Here is a 20,602-nt window from a genome sequence, read left to right as displayed (position 1 = left end):
TAGCTTTAAGATTGGAAAAATCATCTTGTGCCTCACTGTTTGACAGTTTACTGTATATCCAGTATCACCTTGTTCCAGCTGTTCATTGAAGCTGTATGACAGTAAGACTGAATGAAACGTTCAGCCCTGTGTTTTTATGACTGCTCCATTGTATCAAACTGAAATACTCTAGATGTATGAAGCATCATTTACATGCCACCACAAAAGCTGGACGTACTTTCTATCTTTGGAAATTTCTGGACTAAGTAGGACCAAATGAAGCCACGTGTCCACAAAAACACTGAGACAAAGCAATGAGTAAGTTAAACATAGCTGGACTACACGTGAAGCATAACAAAGGCCAAACCTGATGCAGCCTTGTAATCAAACACTGCTAACGATAAGATAATGACACTGTTTGAAAAGGCACTTCACACAAGCTCATTGCAGTGAAAGGCAGCGGTCAAACTATGCAGGCTCTGTGACTTGAACGTACCAGAATCCATTCATGTTTATCAAGGGAAAGGGATGATGGGAGTATGTATGCACCCTCTGTTTGACTTTGAGGTTTGTTTGCAGTACATAGAGGAGGACCAAAGAGGGTGGGTGATGTCTCAGAGTGGAGCCAGCAAAGGGTGGGCTTAAGATCTGTGCTGAAACGTGAGTGGTGGACGGGCGCACACCCCCACGCCTGTCATCAGGAAATGACTTGCTCGAAAACAAGTTAATCTGTAAACTGGCACACTTACGTTGCATCCAGTTACAAGCATCACAGACATATTTTGCGTCATGGATGAACTCTACACACAACACCGGCACCTGATAGCTTTGCGATGACACAGTTTGGGTTAGTTTTTCTTTTAGTGTTTGTGTAACAGTGCAACCCCCAGCTGGGACCATCTGTGCAGCAAAGACAAAAAAAACATGATTCATCAGTCTCTCCAACTTTTCAATGGGCTGCACCAACACCTTCAACAGTGCATCTTCTCCTCCTAGACTGCGTGTTAAGCAAAGCAAGTCGTTCAGCTATGAAATCAGAGTAGTGACAGATGCGAGGGCACATTAATATGGAGAGAAGAGTGATGACTGCACGCTCGCTCTGTAAACACTGGCTGCCCTCACATGGCTTCATGGAGCAGCTGAGTCCCGGCTATTTATTCCCCTGTCACCTCATCAGATGATCCTTTCATCACCGGGATGGCAACATAGTGTGCTTACTGTTTACTAGTCCTTGGACAAACCATGTGCGGAGAGAGTATGGGAAATCTGAATTCGCTGTCACCTGTCATTATAGTGGAATCATGCTCCTTCGTCACCGGAGACGTGACCAGGGCGCCTGAGCTGCCGAGTAACATTGACATAACACCACCGTATGAAGTTTTAATGGTGAACTTTTTCGCATATCAGGCTCATTAGCTGCTGAATGCTCTGTTGTGTTCATTAGCTCATAGCGAACGATATCTGCATGTTAGGACTTCACAATGGGTTGATGAGAGCTGTGGGACTGAATCAAAACAGTGAACCAAAACAATGAGCTGAAAGATGCGAAAACGCTCTGTAAAACTGAGGGACACTGCAGTCAGGGGGTGATTCTCTGTGGTTTCATCACTATGAGAGACACTTTTCACATGACACACCGTTTTTTTATATAAAAATATCAGCGCAGCTTTAAAGTTTAGTACTAGCTAGTTAGTACAAGCTAACGATGTATTTTTAGTTGATGAAATGTTCAAAATCAAACTGGTAATTACACAAATCTTGTGAGAACAAAAACTTTGAAAAATGACTAAATCAAACATCTTTTGTGCTATCATTTTTAATGGCTTGAAAACTGAAAAAAACAAAAACAAAGACACATTTCATCTCTTGAGCAATCATAGAATTTTACAGACATGTGATCAGCAGTGATAACAGAACTGAAATGTTTATTTCTCATTCTGATCTTGCAGTAAGGCATCGCACAAAGCTGATATGTACAACAACAACAGACAAAAGCACTATTTGTCCACAGTGCTGATCATCTTTTAGAGTTTTGCCAACTTTGAGAAAGCAGTGACCATTTAAAGATAATACCAGGGATAATGCAAGCATGGGAAAAATCACACCTTTACCTTGACCGAACTCAGCGTTCCATTCATGCACACGCAAAGCGACGGTAGGTCAGGTGTCGTTTTTGGCAACTGGAAAAAAAGTATGTTGTGCTCCTATAAGCAACGTTCCCTTTATAAAGCAGTCTGACGTAGTGGCTGGAATCAGCTCTGATTAGTGTGATTGTTACATCATTCTTGAAGCAAAATGCATTAAAGATATGAACATGCCATGGAAAGAAGCAGAGAAATTCATTTTCTTACTGGCAGAACAGATTTCAACCTGCCCATGTTTTTGTCTTTAAAGTGCAGCTTAAAGCTTTCTTAACAGTATAATGTCCATGGGAGCTGCCTCCACCTGTGGGCAGCAGTGAAAGATGAGCTTTAATGTCACTATGAGAGGATAATTTAGCTGAAGTTGTTGCATCTTTCATGACAATCAAAGATTTAGACGAAACACCAGCAGTGTTTGCATGTTTGATGTGCTGTGATGAGGCCCGGGTTCATGACACACTGTCTGTGTCGTCAGCAGGAAATCTAACAGTTTTGACGTTAGTCGGATATGTTGGCATGTTTTCACATGAAATATTAAGACATTTATTGTCTAATATGGTAACAGCTGGTGAGCACTAACAACTAAAATGAGGCTGATTACAAGAGTCACAGGAATATGTTGATATTTCACACAAAGTGCATCAGTTCTGGATCTTAAACTACACAACAGCAGATGTGCATTTTGTTTAATAATGTACTTGAACACAACAGTTCTTATATAACTTTGATAACCAAAATATACTTTGGTCTTTAAAGCAGTAATCTCACGTTAATATAGCATTTTCACCTTTTAAGCTGACAGACCATTTCTGTGGCAACAAAGCCTGCAGTGCCATCATACATCTTTTCTTCTGCAACATATGCTTGAACATATTCGACGACTTAGCTATTATGAAACTGGAATAAATACTGACAAACATAACGAGGCAAGCTGACATTTTATAAGGTTGTGTTAAATAAGGATCAATACGTCCTGCAACGCTTCGTGCTGGAAGGTCAAGTAATGATCTCATAAACATGCAAGCATCAGGATATTTTGGTCTATTAAGACAAACCTCCCGTCTCATTGTACAGTACAGTAGGCACTGACCCTGCCTACGCTTATTGTATCATCTCAACGTGCAGCGAAGTCACATGCTGCCTTATAGCACCCTATATGTTGCCATAGATACTCTGCAGTGCTTCCGTGGCATATACAATCAGCAGGACGTTTGGTGCAAATGTGAACCCTGTAGTGAGTGGACATCCCAAGGACCAGTACTCCCCCCTGAACGCGATCAATGCTCAAAAATTCTCCCAGGCTGAGAGGAAACGCACTCACTCACTGGATGTTTAGGTATCTGGTATGTAAATGAGGGTCAGCCAGTGTGAGACGTGGGGGTTTGACGAGGCTTAGCAACTGAGAAATCAAGCTGACACAATGCCAAAGCATCATTTAAAGAACAGCTTTGTCTACACACACACACACACACACATCTGCGTGCACGCTATTAGAGTAGGACTGCAAGTAACATTTCATCTGACAATTATTTTTCATTTAATCAGTTCAGTCGATTTAGTTTATGAAATGTCAAAAATAGCCCAGTCAAATTCCCCAAGGTGGCCTTTGCAGACGTTTTTGTCTGACAGTTCCAGAAGTCAAAGATATTACATTTACAAAGATTTATGACGAAGAAAGGCAGCAGTCTCACAACCTGCTGTAACCGGCAAAGAATGTTTGGCATGTTTGCTTCAAAGAAAAAGAAAAAACAAAGAACGACTGAAATGATTAAATTATGAAATAGTTGGAAAATTGTTTTTTTTTTAAACTAGTTGTTTCTGGATCTTTCCCTCTCACTCCTGCTTAGTTTCAGTGACACATGATAAAATTAGCTAAAAATCTCCTTTTTTTCAGTCTAGGTGCTCTTTTGGTCCGTGGTGGACTGTGACGTTAATCTGGCTTTGGGGTAATTTTTCATCTAAACCCAAATGTGACAACAATCAGCATGAAGAAAATCCAAAATTCTGTTTGGATTATATATTCTCAAACATTTGAAAAGAATTTAAATCTAATTCAAGCATGAAACCGGGCTGACATTGATCTGTTTGTATTATGTTGTTTTCATATTTTCTACCTCTGTCTTCCATCTCGCTTCCTTTCGCAGCTCTCTCTCTCTCTCTCTCTCTCTCTCTCTCTCTCTCTCTCTCTATGGCGTCTGCAGCAGAGGATCTTCAGTTTCCAGCTGGGCCAGCTGTCTGCGCAGGCTGTTTACTTTCTTCTGAAGCTCCTTGTTATATTCAATTATATGTACCATTTCCTCATAAGCCTCGTCCAAACACTTGGAGGAGCGGTTCCATCGGAGGAACACTCCTGTAACAGAAAAGGGAAGAGGGCAATGTAAATAATCCACGAAGAACAAAACCTGTTACACAGAAGCGCTTTCTCTTATTCTGATTATGCTCTATTTAGACTGAGCGTCTAAAGCCCTGCCAGCGGCTCTGTGAGGCTTAGACAAAGCAGTGCCTGGAGCTAAATGCTAATGTTAGTAAACTAAAATGTTGACAGGCACAATATAAACATGCTAATGTTTGGCAGGTAGCACGTTGGCATGCTAACATTCGCTAAGTAGCACTAAATACAAAGTGCAGCCGAGGCTGACGGGAATGTCTTAAACCAAAGTTAACAGCAGAGAGTTATCATTTAGTAGAGTAATAAACCCATATAAAGACTCTTGAGACCAAATGTCAGCAGTGAGTAGACATCAACATGTTTGTGCTGAAAAACAGAGCACAGTGTGGATAACAGCCTTGACACTGGGTGTGGGACTTTGGCAGAGGACTTTGTGGGACTGATATTCCAGAAACACAAGTGTGACCATAGAGATGTGCTGTATGACTGGAATGTACTGCACAATAACGAGGTGACTTGTCTGTCACAAGCAGGGTAAATGTCGCACAAGTGGGATGTGCTGCGCATCGACAGGGCGACAACGTCACGTCTCTCTCTCCTGATGGAGAGCTCTCTGAATTAACAGGGAAGCGCCTTCACATTAACTTCTGAATTGAATCATTAGAAATGACTGAATAGAGAGGTTCTGAAATTTTTGAATCCAGGTTAGCAGGAGTAAAACAAAAGCCTGGATGGCACACTCTGTCTGTATGTGAGGGCGCCCTTGCCCTCACACACATTAGACTCGCATGGGATCTTTTAAGTTTGAGTATGCATCGCTCTCTATGAAAGAGTTGTGTAAGCAGGATGTCTGTAGCATTTCATGTGCTTCAGTAGCTCACATACATTCCTGGTCATATAGAATGAGGGTGTGGCTCGGAGGCTTTAGGCAGGAAAAGGGGGCCCCTCACACAGGATCGCCTGAACCTGATGACCTCTCATCTGTCTAGACCCCCTGCTCCCCCTGCTTTTCTTTATCAAAAGCGTGCGCTTTGAGCTGATGTGACATCCAGCGAATTCAAGCGTCGATTCCTGGAACTTTTTTTTTTTTTTTTTTCCAACCCATAATTATAGAAATTAAATCCATTCTCCAACAACAATTTCCCAAAAAGCAAAACATTTTTATCTCCATCATTAAAGTTTGTGCTGGGAAAACCCTGCCACATGCTAAGCCTAGCTCCTTAAAATAAGGTCGTTCAGAAAGCAACTCATTTGGGCTTGTAATTATTTTAGTTAATGATAGTTCTTTTGCATGTAACGATGTAATTTCCCACATCAACCTGGAGAGAGGAGCTCTGCTGCCTGATACTGAGAGAGGCTGCTGGGAGATAGCAGAGCTGTATGCATTCACGTCACCCACACACATTTTCTTCACCTTAATCGTCACCATCACTGCATCCCTGATTGTGTAGTTTACCAGCAGTTACTGCGCTGAAACCTTCAAAGCATCAAGGTGGACGAATTGTGTGACCCTGGAGCGAAGTTTTATGCAGGCACCTGCAGAATTTTGACACCAGCTGTGAAGTCAATCTAAGCCTTAAATCCATAAATGAATTATATGAGACGGAGAGTAAAAGTGCACCACAGGACTCCGGTTAGCGTGCACATGACTGCACTGGCTTAGGAGTCGGCGGGGATACTGTCTGTGCAACCTATAATTAGACAAACACGTAAGCCAGAAACATCACTGAGATGCCTGAGAAGCAATGCGAGCAACGTCGAAAATATAAAGGTGCCAAACGCCAAACGAGAGGGAAAACAGTCATCAGAGCTAAACGGGCACAAGTTTGAACTCCTCGTTTCACTCACTTCATAAGGCAGGTCACCAGAGGTGGACGTTGATGAATGAAAGAGGTTAGGAAATGCTAGAAGGTCTGTTTACACTGTTTTTCAGACAAAATATTCATCTTTTCAGTTATATATACTGTTAATTATAACATTATTACAGTGTAAAGAGAGTATTTCTATTGCTCAGTGAACGTTTACGTTACAACGTCGTATCCTTTATGGATGTGAAAGTAAATTGGGAGCAAATATGAAGGTCACAGAATGGACTGGAAGCTCACAGGGTCACTCAGTTTATCATTAATGCAAATTGTGAAACCAACGGCGCCCCCTTGTGGTGTCATTTCAGAGTGTTTGTCTGAGACAAAATGTAATCACAGGTGTGACAATGATCAGTTTATGGCAGCATGACTGTGGCTGTCACAGCAAGCTTTCCTTCCCACTGCTCACAGCTGCTTCAGGCATTAGCGATCATCTTAGTAATTAACTTACTCAGACTCGGTTTCAGGCCTGTCTTCATTCCAAGGATGAAGCAAAACCACAAGCCAAAGCCCGCAACGTCATGAAATATGTGTCATGCTGCAAGTACACAGCAGGCAGTGTTGGTGGTTGATGCACACAGAAGCAGGTTGTTTGTGTCAGGACTGTCATCAGTGGTGCAGCCTACTTTCTCATTTAAACCAACAAAACATGCAATATGTACTGTGTAAATACAAGAATGTCGAAAGCACACAATGATTTCCACAGCCCTCTGGACACGGGATGAACATTTTCCATGCAAACGTGACAAATGCTGGAACTGTGTGACCTGGAAATTATACAATACGTCTCAGAAAATGTGACACTGAGCATTAGTTTTATGATGACCGACTCTGAGCGTCTTCAATCACCTGTTCAAACAAAAGCTCCGTTTTGTTTCTCTCAGGCTTGTTTTTAACCCCATTAACTTCACTGTACTTGCTGCTGTGAGTTGAACCTTTGAGGGTCATATATCAGGGATAATCGCAATCACTACTCAACAGCTTTAGTCCAAAGACCAGTTGAGTTCTATTTGGTCTGTTTTTTCTGTATCCTGGCCACCTTTTTATCTTGACCCTTCTATGCCACTGCGTTTGCGTTTTGTGATACTTGCTGCCTGTAATGACTGATTTTCCCCGGTGTGGGATCAATAAAGTCTTATCTTATCTTATCTCTCATCTTTTCCAATGCAGCATTATAAATGTACTGGTCTAATAATCTCAGCCACTGCATGTCTTTAGCGTTTGTTTCTTACCTTCCCACAGCAGCAGACTCTGAGGAGCCACCGAGGGCCAGATCACGAGACTGTTGGCCTCGTAGAGCGGGTTGGTCAGACGCTCCAGCTCTTGTGGCCGATTCACCCACGACCAAAGGGACACAGTCTTCTCCGGCAGAGACAGTTTGGCTCTGTGTAAAGGGTGAGTGAGCTGATCAGTAAGGACAGCGGTTGCCTGCAGTTTGCTGAAGTGGGCTTGTAACCTGTTCAATGGCACACAAGCATTCTCCTTTCCCTTCATAAAAACTTGACTTTGGGAAAGTCACCTAAACCACAAGTGCTTTGGTAAAGCTGCTTAGTGGCCTGTGGCCAAGAATGTGAATCAAAGGCTCCATAAAATGTTGTGTGCATAACGCAGCTCTTTACATGAATGAGACATTACCACAATAAAGGCCTATGTACTGTTATTTAACGTTTCTAAACACTGTATTGTGTAGATATTGCATTTGATTGCATTGGATTAAGCAGGTGTACATGATATTGCGCATTATCAACACAAAACTAAGCGTATTGGCCAACCTTGACAGACTTACCTCTCAGCTGTACTGTTGCCCAAAAAGGTACCGAACTGAGAAGCATAAGCATGTTCGAAGAGCAGCACCAGGAAGCTCTCGCTGAATTCAAAGGAGCACGGAAACTGGCGAAGGATCTGCCACACGCAGTCCAAGAAGAGCAGGAAGACAGGAGCCTCTTGGCGAGGCTTGCTGTTGGAGTAGGCTGACTGGGCACAGCGCTGCTGGAACGGGTGACCCGCCTGGGACGCATGGTGCAAGAGGGGAGAGGGGTCATGAGGAGGAAGGCAAAGGACACGTCCATCATGATATTAAAATGCTTACTGGACCAGATTACTATACCGGAATGGAAAAGTTTCTGAAAAATTCAAGCTTTAAAAATGAGAAATTCTTTGTAATTCTCAGCAATTGATTTATCAGAAAGGTGCAAAAGATTTGGGCCGTGCTTCAAAGGTCAGAGGAGCTTACCTGCAGCCACTCTCGCTCCACCAGGCCCTGGAAGCCTCTGATGGTCCTGCAGGCCGGATCAAGGATGATCTGAGCCAAAGAGGTCACCTGCAGGGTGGAGTCTGTGCCCTCTGTACCATGGACGAGCACTGACGCTCCCTCCCTGACACACACACACACACACGATTATAGTCAGAGTATCACCTGCTACATTACTGTCTGCTTCATTACTGTGATTCACTGAGTGTTTACTGGTCGAGGGTTAACATAACAAGTAGACTTCGCTCCCTCACCTGTCGATGCACTGTGCAGCCAGGCAGGCAGTGGTGAGGATTTCCTTGACGTGAGCCTGCCAGCTGGAAGCCTCGAGCTTGCTTAACCAACGGTCCATACTGTGCGACTGGTCGTTACACGCCTCTACCAGCTTTATCAGGCTCTCCTGCAGGACGTTAGACCTGGAAATGACACACAGCATCAGCATCGCATCCAAAGAGTCTTAATAATATGCATGTTTAAAAAAAGACAAAAAAAAACAAAACACGAGAAGTAGAAAACACAGTGCGCTGTAGATCTCACTCACCTTTCGAGCGCCTTGTGGATCCTCCTCCACTGGGGGTAGTTCGCCTCAGATTCAAATCCCCCACCTCGAGCTTTGGCCTGCTGGGCAACGCTGATGGTGCGTGTGTCGATGATGTAACCACGCTTGCCGGGCCGCAGGGTGGCGTTGATCAGCTTCTCGTCTTCCTTACAGCGTCGCCCGTTTGTGCCTGTCAGAGGCTGCCCTGCTCGCATCATCACCTGAAAGTGGAAGATATTACAAATAATCCATAAAAATAAATGTAAACCACATCTTAGGCAATTAAAATCCACCTTGTTTTCCAAGAGAACAAAGAATCACGTAAACTCCATTTCCCTGGTGCTCACCATGCCATTCTTCTTGTGGTAGTAGCTAAGCACTGGGAAACGGCCACCGTGACGGAAGGTAGCTACTTTCCTCAGTGTGTCATCATCGACGTCTTTGGGCACTGCCACCAAAGGGGGGTATGATGGACACACACTGAATTCCTTGTTGACTACACTCAGTCTCCACTCATCTGTCTGATAAAAGGGATGGTGACAGGTTAAAAGAAGGGAGTTCAGCATGTATGACAGAGGTGCTGAGGGACCATTAAGTGTGACAGCTTTTGCCACTAATCAGGCCCATACCATGGACTCCAAATCTTTAAAGGCATCCTCTGGAAGAAATGAATTCCAGCCATCTTCTATGACTTCAAACATGGGCCGGTAGAAGAAAGGGTACATCAGGGAGACTGAATCAAGTGTGGACAGAGCCTAGACAGGAATGAAGAGTATGTATTGGTTGATCATATTTGACAGTAAGTGAACATTCTGCGGTTGAAAAATGTTGAAAGTAATCTGTGTTTTAAACCTCAATAGAGCTGGCGATGTTGAGACACTCCTCCATGCCAGGGATGTCGAGCTGGATCACTCTCAGGTCTTTGCATTTGACTATGATGCTTCCCAGAGACCCCACAAATCTGAAAGAAATGTTGAAGGTTTTACTAAAATGATCCAAATAGACCAAAGCACAGACTTCAGAGCCTGAGTGTGGACTTGCTTGTAAGCAAACTCACTAATGTTGTGTCTTTGCAGATTTGGAAAATGCAGCACAAACTGCTGATCTTATGCTAAGGGTGCTAGGATAGTGCCTTCATGTGCAATGATTTGTGTGTTTGCTTCTGATTTTTGCAGCCAGCATTTCATCCTTAGTGCGGGAAACACTGTAGTCACAGCACGGTCAGACTCAAACTTCCTGCCACGGCAGTTTCACATCCTCTCTTCGCTATAACAGTCAAGCTTGAGAGTACTTTAGAAAAAAGAAACGGCAGTGAAATGCTGTGATCTGGTGCACGCAATCACAAGAACTGCACTGGAAGGACTGGAGGTGTAGCCACAGTCAAATGCACTCTACTTTGACATTTCCTTCCCTGTTACTCAAAATGATGCAAATACATGTCCTGTGTCACTGTCTTTTTATGTACAAGTAATTAAGCTACAATCTGAAAGGATCATTGCCTGAAAAACGATTAAGTAAGAGGATTTTAAATCCTCACAACAGCTAATAAGAAGGTCATCACCTCTTCTCTATGGAGTCAATGTTTGAGTGAAGCAGCCACAGCTCCTCTGTGTTGTCCTGTCTGGAGGAGAGAATCAGGTGATGACCAGTCAAACACAGGGTCCCCTCTACAGTGGGCATGAAAGGCCGATGTAAGACGACCCCGTCCACTCTGGGTGTCTTTATCAGCTCTGCAAACTCCATGATCTGACCTGACGAAAAGACAGCAGTTAGCCCAGATACAGGGGAGAGAAATAAGGAGGGTGTGGGCTGTTTCAATGCATACGGACAATGCTACTGATTAGCGCACGTTACCACTGCTAAAACAGTCAAGCCCTGCTTTTCTGCTTTTGAGGAACGATACTGTGCACGTCGATGTCACTTAACATTAAACCAATAAATGCGGCGACCATCTGTCAGCTAGCTTAAGTTAGCTTGAATCAGGAAATTAAGTGGCTAACGTTAGCTAGCTAGCTAATACTGACACACCGCATAAATTGTATGTCACTTTTAGATTTAAGTCAAAATATTAACAACATACATGCAAGATACGTAAGAGACAAAACTTTACATTTTTTCATTGATGGTAAAACGATTTATCATACCTGCTTGTCTTTTCGTTTAATTTGTTGTTGGGCGACACTGGTACGTTTACAAAAACACGCCGACTGGAAACAAGCGACCGGTGACATTTGGCTCCGGACAATTACCAACGCAAATTTCACAATTCTTCATTACAAAAGGGAATAAAGGTAGTCTATGCTTTCCAGTGGTTTTGAGCCTCAAAACTAAAGTTAAATGCCTCCGCACAATTTAGAACTGTCCAAACTGTTTTCATTGATTATGTGTTCAGGAATCACCCCCTGTAAATGGAGATGATTAGTAAAATCACACAGGTATTTATTCACTTATTCATTATGTTATGAAAACCTACAGATTACCACCATTGCATTTCATATTGCTGTTGTAGACAGTACGTGGAACTGCTTTAGCTGCTCATCTATCATGTCTTCATCTCGCATGGAGCATTGAACAATATCAAAACGGGACACTAGGTGGTGACATTGAAAGATTCTGGAGAGACGTGGAGTTTAAAGACTAAACCGCATAAGCCCATAATTCAGTAACTATGCCTGGAAGGTACATTCTGCAGGATCATGAGAAATACATTATTGTGCTGGCAAGTTAAAGGAATATGTGTGTGTTGTTTTGATAATAAATTGTAAGGGGAGTAGGCATTAGACCCAAACATACACCCGCAGCAAAACCAGGTGGACGAGCTTCAATCAAAACAGCAGGCAGGCAACTCAAGTACATTGACAGGCTGGAGACTAGAAAACAAGAGTGTGAAGGCGACTTGGACAATCTAACAAAAGAAAAAAGTAAATTGGTGTCTATAGTGTATATACAGTCTTTCCAGACTAACGAGCAATGGCAGAGCAACATAAGGCAGAAAAGAGGGAGAAAGCTCAGGAGAGGGAATTCAATGAGAGACCCATCCCTCCTTAGATGGCTGATGGTGGAATATCAGCCATATGAAAAACATGGCAATTATTCTACTGTGAACAAAAGGTTTTAACAATCCAGGAATGGTTCCAGGTCTGAGCAGACAGCGCCAGGCTGGTGCAGCAGGGGTTAGAGGGGAGGTCATTGGATGGAATCCCTTGGAGGATGTGTGGTATGACAGCGTGGGCAGTCTGGTGACGCAGAGGGTGGCGTAACTTGAAAGATGGATTATTTCGAGGTAGATTTTACTTGAAAAAACATTTCATGGTTCCACCTTCACAAACGTGAAGATTTGCTTCTTTTCCTGTGACTTATTTTGACACATAGAGTAGAGATGATAAGTGCAATTTGAGTATGATTTTAAGATCCTAGACTCCCTAATAGCAGCAGGGAGTACGGTTTGGAAAAGCTGTTGCCGGAGGATTTTGTCTTCAGTTCTTGGGATGGCGAGGATGTCTGCCTGCTGAGATGTTAAAGCACAGGAGGGAACACAGCCCAACCTTGAACTGGAGACTCCCTATACAGGTGAACACTTTTGGAGAGGGAAGAAGAAGAAGAGCAGATGGCTTGGCGAAGGTGATAGCAGGCTTATTTCTTTTAAACACATCTTTGTCAGGACTGTGTGTGTGTGTGTGTGTATGTGCATGTGTGTGTTTGATGTATTGCAAATCAGTGCATTATTTGCTTCAGTTGCAGCCTGTCTGGGTTTCACAATAGATGGTTTGCTCTGGGCCTTTCCAGCCCACATCATAGAGAACGCATGTATTGACGCCAGGGCTCAATTGAATGTGAAACCCAGTGTTGCTTTACAAACCAAATAACTGCCCTGCCTCTGAGGAAAAGATGCTTTGCTGTGACTTTTTTAGAAAAAAAAAAAAACAGAGGATGGGCTGATAAAAAATAGCTTTCAAAGCAAATATTCACTTCCCAGCCCGGTGCAGGAGACAATACAGTAACCCAGCCTCTATGTTTTATTTAACAGGATGCTTAAACAAACGTGTCATTGCAGGAGAAGATGATTTACTTTAGCATCTGTTATAAAAGGCTCAGTAATAAAATGTTAACTTTCACAGCAGCAGCTGAATGTTTAAAGAGATAACACTTGATGAAACACACTTTGCTCACTGTGCCTTGGAGGAGTCTGGGGGAAAAATATGAATCAACTTGCCCCCCCCCCCAAAAAAAGAACAAGAACAGCGATAGACCTGGATGAGTAACTACAACCAGAAAATGTCAAACTGTGATCAAGCACTAATCAGTGAGTTTCTAAATCTGTCTTGAGTGAACCGCTGAACGCTAGCCTGCGTCACACAGATCAGATTTTGACATTTATTGACGAGTTCTGAACATTTTGGAACATCTTCCACCAAAAATTTTAGGGACTGGCAGCTTGTACCCACACCTACACCATTACTCACTCAAGCTTTTTATTCAGTTTCTGGTAAAGACAATGTCTCATCCAACCCCCTGTTCTGCACGGTTTCTTTGGTGTTTGTTCTGATGTTGTTTTGTTATTTTAGGCAAGTCCAGTGAATCAGAGCAGTCTGTCACGACAGATAATGATGACTGAAACGTGGGTGAAGAGTCTAATACCAAAATATGTTGTGTAAGCTCTGTGAGAAAGCAGCATTTATATTGTTTCAAGCTTCTGATTTATCTGATAGAACAATACGATATTGGCTGCTGTACTGGTAATTCTTCTTTGTCTTCTTCTTCTTTGTCTTCTTTCGTAAATTTAAATTATTGCTTAGACAGGTTTGCCTATTCATATGTGTACAACACGAAGGAGTTTTGCACTGAGACATTCACATCTACTTCAGCTCCAGTCATCACCTCGAAGGGGGGAAAAAAAGTGCGAAAAAGCTCCTGAAGGATTCATCACTAATTACATTCTCTGCATTATTTAGTGCATGTAGCACATGCCGTGTGTGCGCTGCTGTAAACGTTTAAGTCTGAGCAATATGCTTCCCTATTTGCTTTCATCAAATTTTCATAGGTTTTGAAAGCTGGTTTCTTTTCTTTCTTTCTGTCTTTAATTCTGAGAAGCACTCCTGATACAGAGCATTTCATTTTTACAGTAGAACCCAAACTGAGTTTATCTGATGAAACACAGTCACAATGAACAAAGCAGGGTACTTGTCTGTTGTCTTAGATTTGCAGATACAGTAGATACCTCAGATTTGCACATTCAAACAAAAGAACTGAGATTAAATAAGTTGGCAAGTTTGTTGTTCGGGATAGCTAACAGCCTTAAAACATTGCTAAATGTTAGTAGTAATTTGTCGATTGTTACTGGATGAGTATCTCTAGACTGTATTGTACTACACTGAAAACAGCCTCAAGTTGTTAGTCACTGCACGCTCACTTATAACTTATCATTCATTAAATCTCAAGTTTTAGCAATTGCATGGCCTATTTGGCCTCACTGGTAGAAGTAGAGCCTTGGTAACACCTATACAATTTAGGTATGCTGAAATCTCCCTCTCAAATCTGAAATCTGAATCCACCAACATGACAGTGAGCACACACGAGCTGGTCACATGGCTTTTTTTCACCACTGTCACGTTCCATTTTTTGTGTTGTGGTCAGTCTTTGTGTGGCCCAAACACCTTGGTAAACCTCAGGAGCAGGAATACTCACGCAATCTGAAAACACCACCCACAGACTTGCTATTATTGTCTTCTTATTGCCTCTTGTATTAATTACACAGGCAAAGTCTTGCCCACAATGCATCAGGGTTTTGCTCCACCTGAACATGTCGCTCACAGGATGCAGGATTTACATTTGAAGTACAGCTGACTCAAAAGAAATCAGTGCTCCCTTCCTCTGCAGGTTCCTTCTCCCTGGGTAGAAATCCAACACACACACACACACACACACACACACACACACACACACACACTCTGTCTGATTTATTTAGCCTACGCCCCCCTAACCAGCCTTCATCCTGATCTCTTCCTCGAGAGGCCTCTGAGTCTTTCTTGCAGTCCTGCCTTGTATTCTTTAATATTCACCCACTCTCTCTGGCGAACACACACTCATGTTAGGCCTGTGGTTTGTTTTTGTTTTGTTTCAAATGGCTAATGCCTATTTGTTGCCCTATAAAGCAGTTTGTGACTGGTAAAAAAAAAAGAGAGAAAGTTTTCTAATTTGAATTGATATCTTGTGATTGTTTTCATCGCTGTGAGGCCTTTGCTGCATTAAACCGCCTGCCATCTCCAGTGAACATTAGAGCTGAGTGTGCATCCAGTGTGCCGCTCACAAGGCATTCTTAACAGCTCTGAGGAAGAAGAGAATAAGAAGGCTACTCAGATGAAACAGGTTTCATGATGTGCCGGTACCTTGAACACAACCCCCTATTCGAAGTGTCAAGATTCAATTTCAATAAGTTGAAATTTTAAACCACAATAATTCTGTTTTTGTAATTTATTCCCATGAATCAATTAATCTATCTATCTATCTATCTATCCATCTATCTATCCATCTATCTATCTATCTATCTATCTATCTATCTATCTATCTATCTATCTATCTATCTATCTATCTATCTATCTATCTATCTATCTATCTATCTATCTATTGCCAGCCTGCTGAGGGCCAGCTTGGCTCCCACGGCTGGATCACTGCCCGTCGGGACCACCCTGCTGCTGCGGTTGCTATTGCGTTTGCACGACACACGATTGGGTCCCACACATTAGTTAATACATGCACACGAGATAATATACTACGTTGAACGCATAGGTAGGCTGTCAAGGTGTGATACGTCTTAACCCACTATGCACACAAAGCTCATTCAACCACTCCATCCACTATCCCTGTAATATAAAAGAGCTCCAGTACATGGCAGCTGTTTATAAAATCAACCTTGACATAAACTGAATGTTTGAGAAAAGTTCAGATAACTTATACTCTATAAGCAGCTGTCACTGTGCTGTTGCTTGGATGAAGATGTAAAGGGGACTTCTTATTTCAGAATACTTGGCGCACTCAGTGAGGAAGTGGAGCTCTACATCTCTTGGTCGTGATGTCTGTCTGTGTCTACTGTTTGTAAGGGATTCTTCTATGCAATTTCTCTATAAAATAAACAACAGACACGTAACACAAACATGCATGAAGTTTTGTTGCATATAAAATCACATAAGAGAATCTGCAGTGCAGTAGGCCACACATAAACCTGCCTGTTGGCTGAGCCATGTGTGGCCCACAGCAGGTTTGCCCCTTGGGCCCACCAGGTGGGTTTTCAGTGGGTTTGCCCACAGAAAGCGCAAAAGCCCCCCGCTGTCTACATTTACAGTTTTGTTTAACATTCTAGATACTCCAGGTCAGGGTATTCAAACTTTTTTATTTAACGTCGACATGTGAAGGTTTCATGAATCAGAGGTCTGCGACAATGACAAGAAAATGTAAATGAACATTAATTACAGTCAGTAATAACGAAAAATTATTTTGATAGACAAAGAAGTAACGATTCACCACGACACAGGCGAACTGTCCAATCCTACATGATGTATTTATATCAGACAATGTGATTAGTTGTACTAGATTTATTTTAATTGTGATCATATAAAGTGCTTTTCAGTGTATTGTACAGTATATTATAATGACTGGGAGAAAACATACGGCTGTTTTGGTATGAAACCAGAGAAGACCTGGTCCAGTGAACCCAATCAAAAATAATGAAGTGAATTAACAGAGCTCTGGGCTCCATCGCACCGGTCCAGTGACATCTCTTACCCCGGCTGTACAAAGAGAGAAAAGCCTGCACACTAGTCATGCTTTTCCTCTATAATGTGTTAACATTTTGCTCCAGTAAAGTCTTCCCTGACTCAAAAAGTAAAATGTTTTCTGCTTTTTTGGTAAGTCACTTTGATGTTGGAGCTTCACAGAAGTCTGTGCAGAGTTTGATGCTCGAAGGCTGTTTTCACACACAAGACTTGAGAGCACGATTATGTGACACTACAACTAGTTTGAAAGCCAGCTGTGGTCGAAATACCGAAATATCAAATTCTTGATCAAGGCTGCTTGGTGATGGTTCATGGTTGTCTGCACACGATTCTGTATTTATACTAATTCACTGTGGTATCATGAGAGTCACACATATTTTAGCCACAGTCTTCAGCGGTGTTCGGATTGGGATGTGACTGTCTGACCTGCTGAAACTCCACTCGAGTCCACAATATTATCACAATAAAGTGGTGGCCATGATCACAACCAAGCGAGATGGTTATGGATATTTATTTGTGCTGTAGCCTTGTAACACTGGAATGGTTTGGTAGAGTGTGTGTGTTTGTGTGTGTCTTTCATAGTGAGGGTAAACTCAAGTTTGAAGGAAGCAGAAATCAGGTTTGGTTTAATCCAGAACCATAAAACCTGTGAACAGCCAAGAAAAAGAGACAGTTTACAAAGTTCTTCAGCCTTTCTTCGTTTAACTGTTGATTGGCTACTCTCTCGTAACCTGTAACCTCTTGTAATGAGGCGTCTGAGTGTTTGCAAAGCAGACTGCCTCAAGTTGCTCCTTGGGGTTCAAATGAAGGATTTTCTATTTGAGCTGAACTGAGTTTTAGACCTTGAGGATGAGGACTTTTTAAAGTGAGGACATTTGAGCCAAATGTCCTCACTCCTTCAAGGCTTAAGGCTGCGTTTCAGGCTCAAGAACAGAACTATGTTTTGGCCTCAGGAATGCATTTGTCAAGGAGGGTCCTCGGAGAGATACACGGAGTGTGTGTTCAGCACTACTTCAGCACTGGACAGCTCCCATGAAATCCGGCGTCCAAACAGGCGAGCAGAGCAGGCAGCGGGGGTGAAGCGGACATGATCCAATCAATCTCACACTGGATATGACCCTGCATGGCAGCTCTGTGGGCACAGTCTAATCACAGTGATGTTGAGCCTGCGGCGGACTCACCAGCTCTTTTGCTCGCACATGCTATACCAGAGGGGGGGAGCGTCACGTTTCAGCAATTGCTTAACCCCTTGACTGCTGCTGGGGAGGAAAAAAAAAATGCTGCAGAAAGGAGAGAAAACCCAACATGTCTCTTAGCAACCATTCCAGAGGCCTATAGATTCACCTATAGATAAATTACGTCTTTCCTCGGAGGACGTGGTGTAGAAGCTGCCTAGAGCTTCCTCTTCTGTCATCCTGTAACTTTCAGAGATAACTTCAAATTGTTTGTCGATGCCGGTATGTAGAAATGACTATTCTCTTACAAATAGATATGAATTTCACAGGTATATTAAGCACACTCATTGCTGATCATATCAGATAGGAACACTACACTCATCACTCAGCATTATGAAGTCTTTATGAGCAGTAAGCGTCGGTTGCGGGATGCTTTTTTCGTCTTTCGTCTTTCGTCTTCCTCCTCCTCCAAAAAAGTGACCCCACACTGTGTCACCGAGACTGATTCAAATGTTCCAACAACAGGAAAGACTTCCTTTGGCGGCGATGAGGCATGTTGCATTACATCATGCAGACCACTCCTGCGTATTTGGGGGCTTCAAACGAGACACTAGATGGCAACCACGTTGAGAGGGAGGGACGGTGTGTGTGTGTGTGTATGTGTGTGTGTGTGTGTGTGTGTGTGTGTGTGAGAGAGAGAGAGAGAGAGAGAGAGGGGAGGGGGTGAGAGAGGGAGGAGGGGAGAGGTGGGGGGATGAATTACGTCGGCGTGGGACAGTGGAGGGACGGTCTGCTCATGGCACTCAGCTTGCAGCTGGAGGAGAGCTGCAGAGAGGGTAAACAACTGAACGGTGGGGAGGAGATGAAAGCACAGGTAAAAACTGGCCGACCGCAGTTAGATGCATGAGTTACGAATTGAATAGTTCGAATTTGTAGATTAGATTATTGTTACCAGGTGGGAATAGATCTGCAGTGGAGGGAAAGCAAGACAAGATGTGCTGCGTCCGTGGCGCCACCGGTGCGCTATCTGGGGACAGAGTGAGCGACGGCGACGCGCAGACACCCCGCTTTTAGATGGCTCCAACATTTGGGGTGCAAAACAGGTGTCAGGGAAGTGTCGTCACGAACCCCGGAAGCCGGAGGAGGTGGGAACATCAGAGGGAAAGATGGCAGCGAAATCCGATGGTCGCGGGGTCGTCACCGGTTTCGCCCAGCTGCACAACCTGGACGAGGTGGTGGGGACGGGAGAGGACGACACTCGGAACGGCAGCTCATTCCACATCTGCCATTGCTGCAACACCTCGTCGTGCTACTGGGGCTGCCGGAGCGCCTGCCTGCATTACCTCCGGGGGAAGGGGAAGGGGAAGGAGAGAGATGCGGCGCGGCCACCGCAGGAGGAGCGCCTCTGGCTGGACTGCCTGTGGATCATCCTGGCACTGCTGGTCTTTTTCTGGGACGTGGGGACCGATTTGTGGCTGGCCATCGATTATTACCACAAGCAGGACTTCCTGTGGTCGGGCCTGACCCTGTTCTTCGTGCTGGTGCCCTCGGTTCTGGTCCAGATCCTGAGCTTCAGGTGGTTTGTGCAGGATTACACAGGAGGCGGACTGGGCTCCGTGGAGGGGCTGAGTAGCCGAAGAGCTACAGCCGGTCTGCAAAGAGACAGGTGCTGCCGTCTTTCTGTCTGGGTCTGGCAGACTATCATACACATCTTTCAGTTGGGACAAGTGTGGAGGTAAGACAAACATAAAGTTTTGCCTTTAAAGGAATCAGTTAAAACCCTCAGAGCACAGTGCGTCCGGCTCCTCTCACTCTACCCATTCACTTCTTCCAGCCTCCTCTTGACTGTCACCTGGTATAACCCGTTGTTGTGTACATGACTGGGGTGAAAATCAGCACCGTGGTGATGCCATTACGCTCGCCTCACAGTCTCCACTCTTTGCTGCCACGCATGCCTGTTTTTGCAATTCTAATATATCTAATTACATTTTAGGCGTTTTGCATAATTCCCATGCTCTCAGCCAAATGTGCCCAGAACAGACAGCTGCACAGAAATTGCACCGCTGTGATTATTTCATCACAGTGCGCCATTGCGCTTGTGTGGGGAGGGAAGAGGGCTATTTGTTCAAAGACGGACAGGTAGTAGCTGAAAGCTCATGTGTGTATGTTTGTGTGCGTGCGTGTCTGAGTGTGCGTGTGTCAGGCGCGCCGCTCACATCACAGCGCTTCACCCTGCACACGGTCGCCTCGATTCACCCGCTCTCCCTCCCCGCATCAAATACTCCAACTCTGCAACTAGAGGCCAGACGAGCATCTGTTTCCACGGCTCGCAAAACTACAGCTTCCCCCCCACAGACATGATGTCATCGATTCCTCTGCGACGCTCGACATCTTTGGTCCCCAAATCCGCTTTTTGGCCGTCCAAATTGATGCGTCGGGGGACCGCGGGGATGCTCAAGGTGCACGTCTCTGCGCGTAATCTGTGACATGTAGAG

At 43.9% G+C, this 20,602-nt stretch overlaps 2 protein-coding genes across 3 annotated transcripts in view; one reads left to right on the top strand and one right to left on the bottom strand.

The window, feature by feature from the left end:
* Positions 1–1,775: 1,775 nt before the first annotated feature.
* mtmr9 (myotubularin related protein 9) lies at positions 1,776–11,380 on the bottom strand. Of its 2 annotated transcripts, none has more exons than XM_076756411.1 (11): positions 11,308–11,380; positions 10,725–10,914; positions 10,016–10,124; positions 9,793–9,918; positions 9,511–9,684; positions 9,167–9,384; positions 8,880–9,041; positions 8,608–8,749; positions 8,161–8,381; positions 7,607–7,758; positions 1,776–4,470 (listed from the first exon to the last, which is right to left on the bottom strand). In XM_076756411.1, the coding sequence occupies exons 2-11, from the start codon at positions 10,904–10,906 to the stop codon at positions 4,307–4,309; spliced, it is 1,650 nt and encodes a 549-aa protein (XP_076612526.1). In that variant the 5' UTR covers positions 10,907–10,914; positions 11,308–11,380; the 3' UTR covers positions 1,776–4,306. The 2 variants fall into 2 exon arrangements, with proteins under 2 accessions (XP_076612526.1, XP_076612527.1); XM_076756412.1 differs by having other exon boundaries at positions 10,725–10,909; positions 11,308–11,353.
* Positions 11,381–18,870: 7,490 nt separating this feature from the next.
* xkr6b (XK, Kell blood group complex subunit-related family, member 6b) overlaps positions 18,871–20,602 on the top strand; it is a 49,502-nt gene continuing 47,770 nt past the window's right edge. Inside the window, exon 1 of the mRNA XM_076756827.1 lies at positions 18,871–19,842. Within this exon, the coding sequence (XP_076612942.1) occupies positions 19,274–19,842 (569 nt within the window). The 5' untranslated portion in view covers positions 18,871–19,273. The remainder of the gene's footprint in view (positions 19,843–20,602) is intronic.

This window comes from Chaetodon auriga, chromosome 18 (genome assembly GCF_051107435.1).
Source record: "Chaetodon auriga isolate fChaAug3 chromosome 18, fChaAug3.hap1, whole genome shotgun sequence".
NCBI classification, from domain to species: Eukaryota; Metazoa; Chordata; class Actinopteri; order Chaetodontiformes; family Chaetodontidae; genus Chaetodon; species Chaetodon auriga.
Note: the sequence above shows the minus strand (reverse complement) of the source record. Positions and strands in the feature narration are given on the sequence as shown.

What these genes read in the sequence shown, in the direction of transcription:
- mtmr9 (XM_076756411.1), bottom strand. Translation starts at nt 10,906, where the DNA reads ATGGAGTTTGCAGAGCTGATAAAGACACCCAGAGTGGACGGGGTCGTC. An exon ending in ACCACAAGAAGAATGGCATG is followed by an intron (nt 9,385 to 9,510) that starts GTGAGCACCAGG and finishes TTCCACTTTCAG; the next exon opens with GTGATGATGCGAGCAGGGCA. An exon ending in GAGTCTGCTGCTGTGGGAAG is followed by an intron (nt 4,471 to 7,606) that starts GTAAGAAACAAA and finishes TTTCTGTTACAG; the next exon opens with GAGTGTTCCTCCGATGGAAC.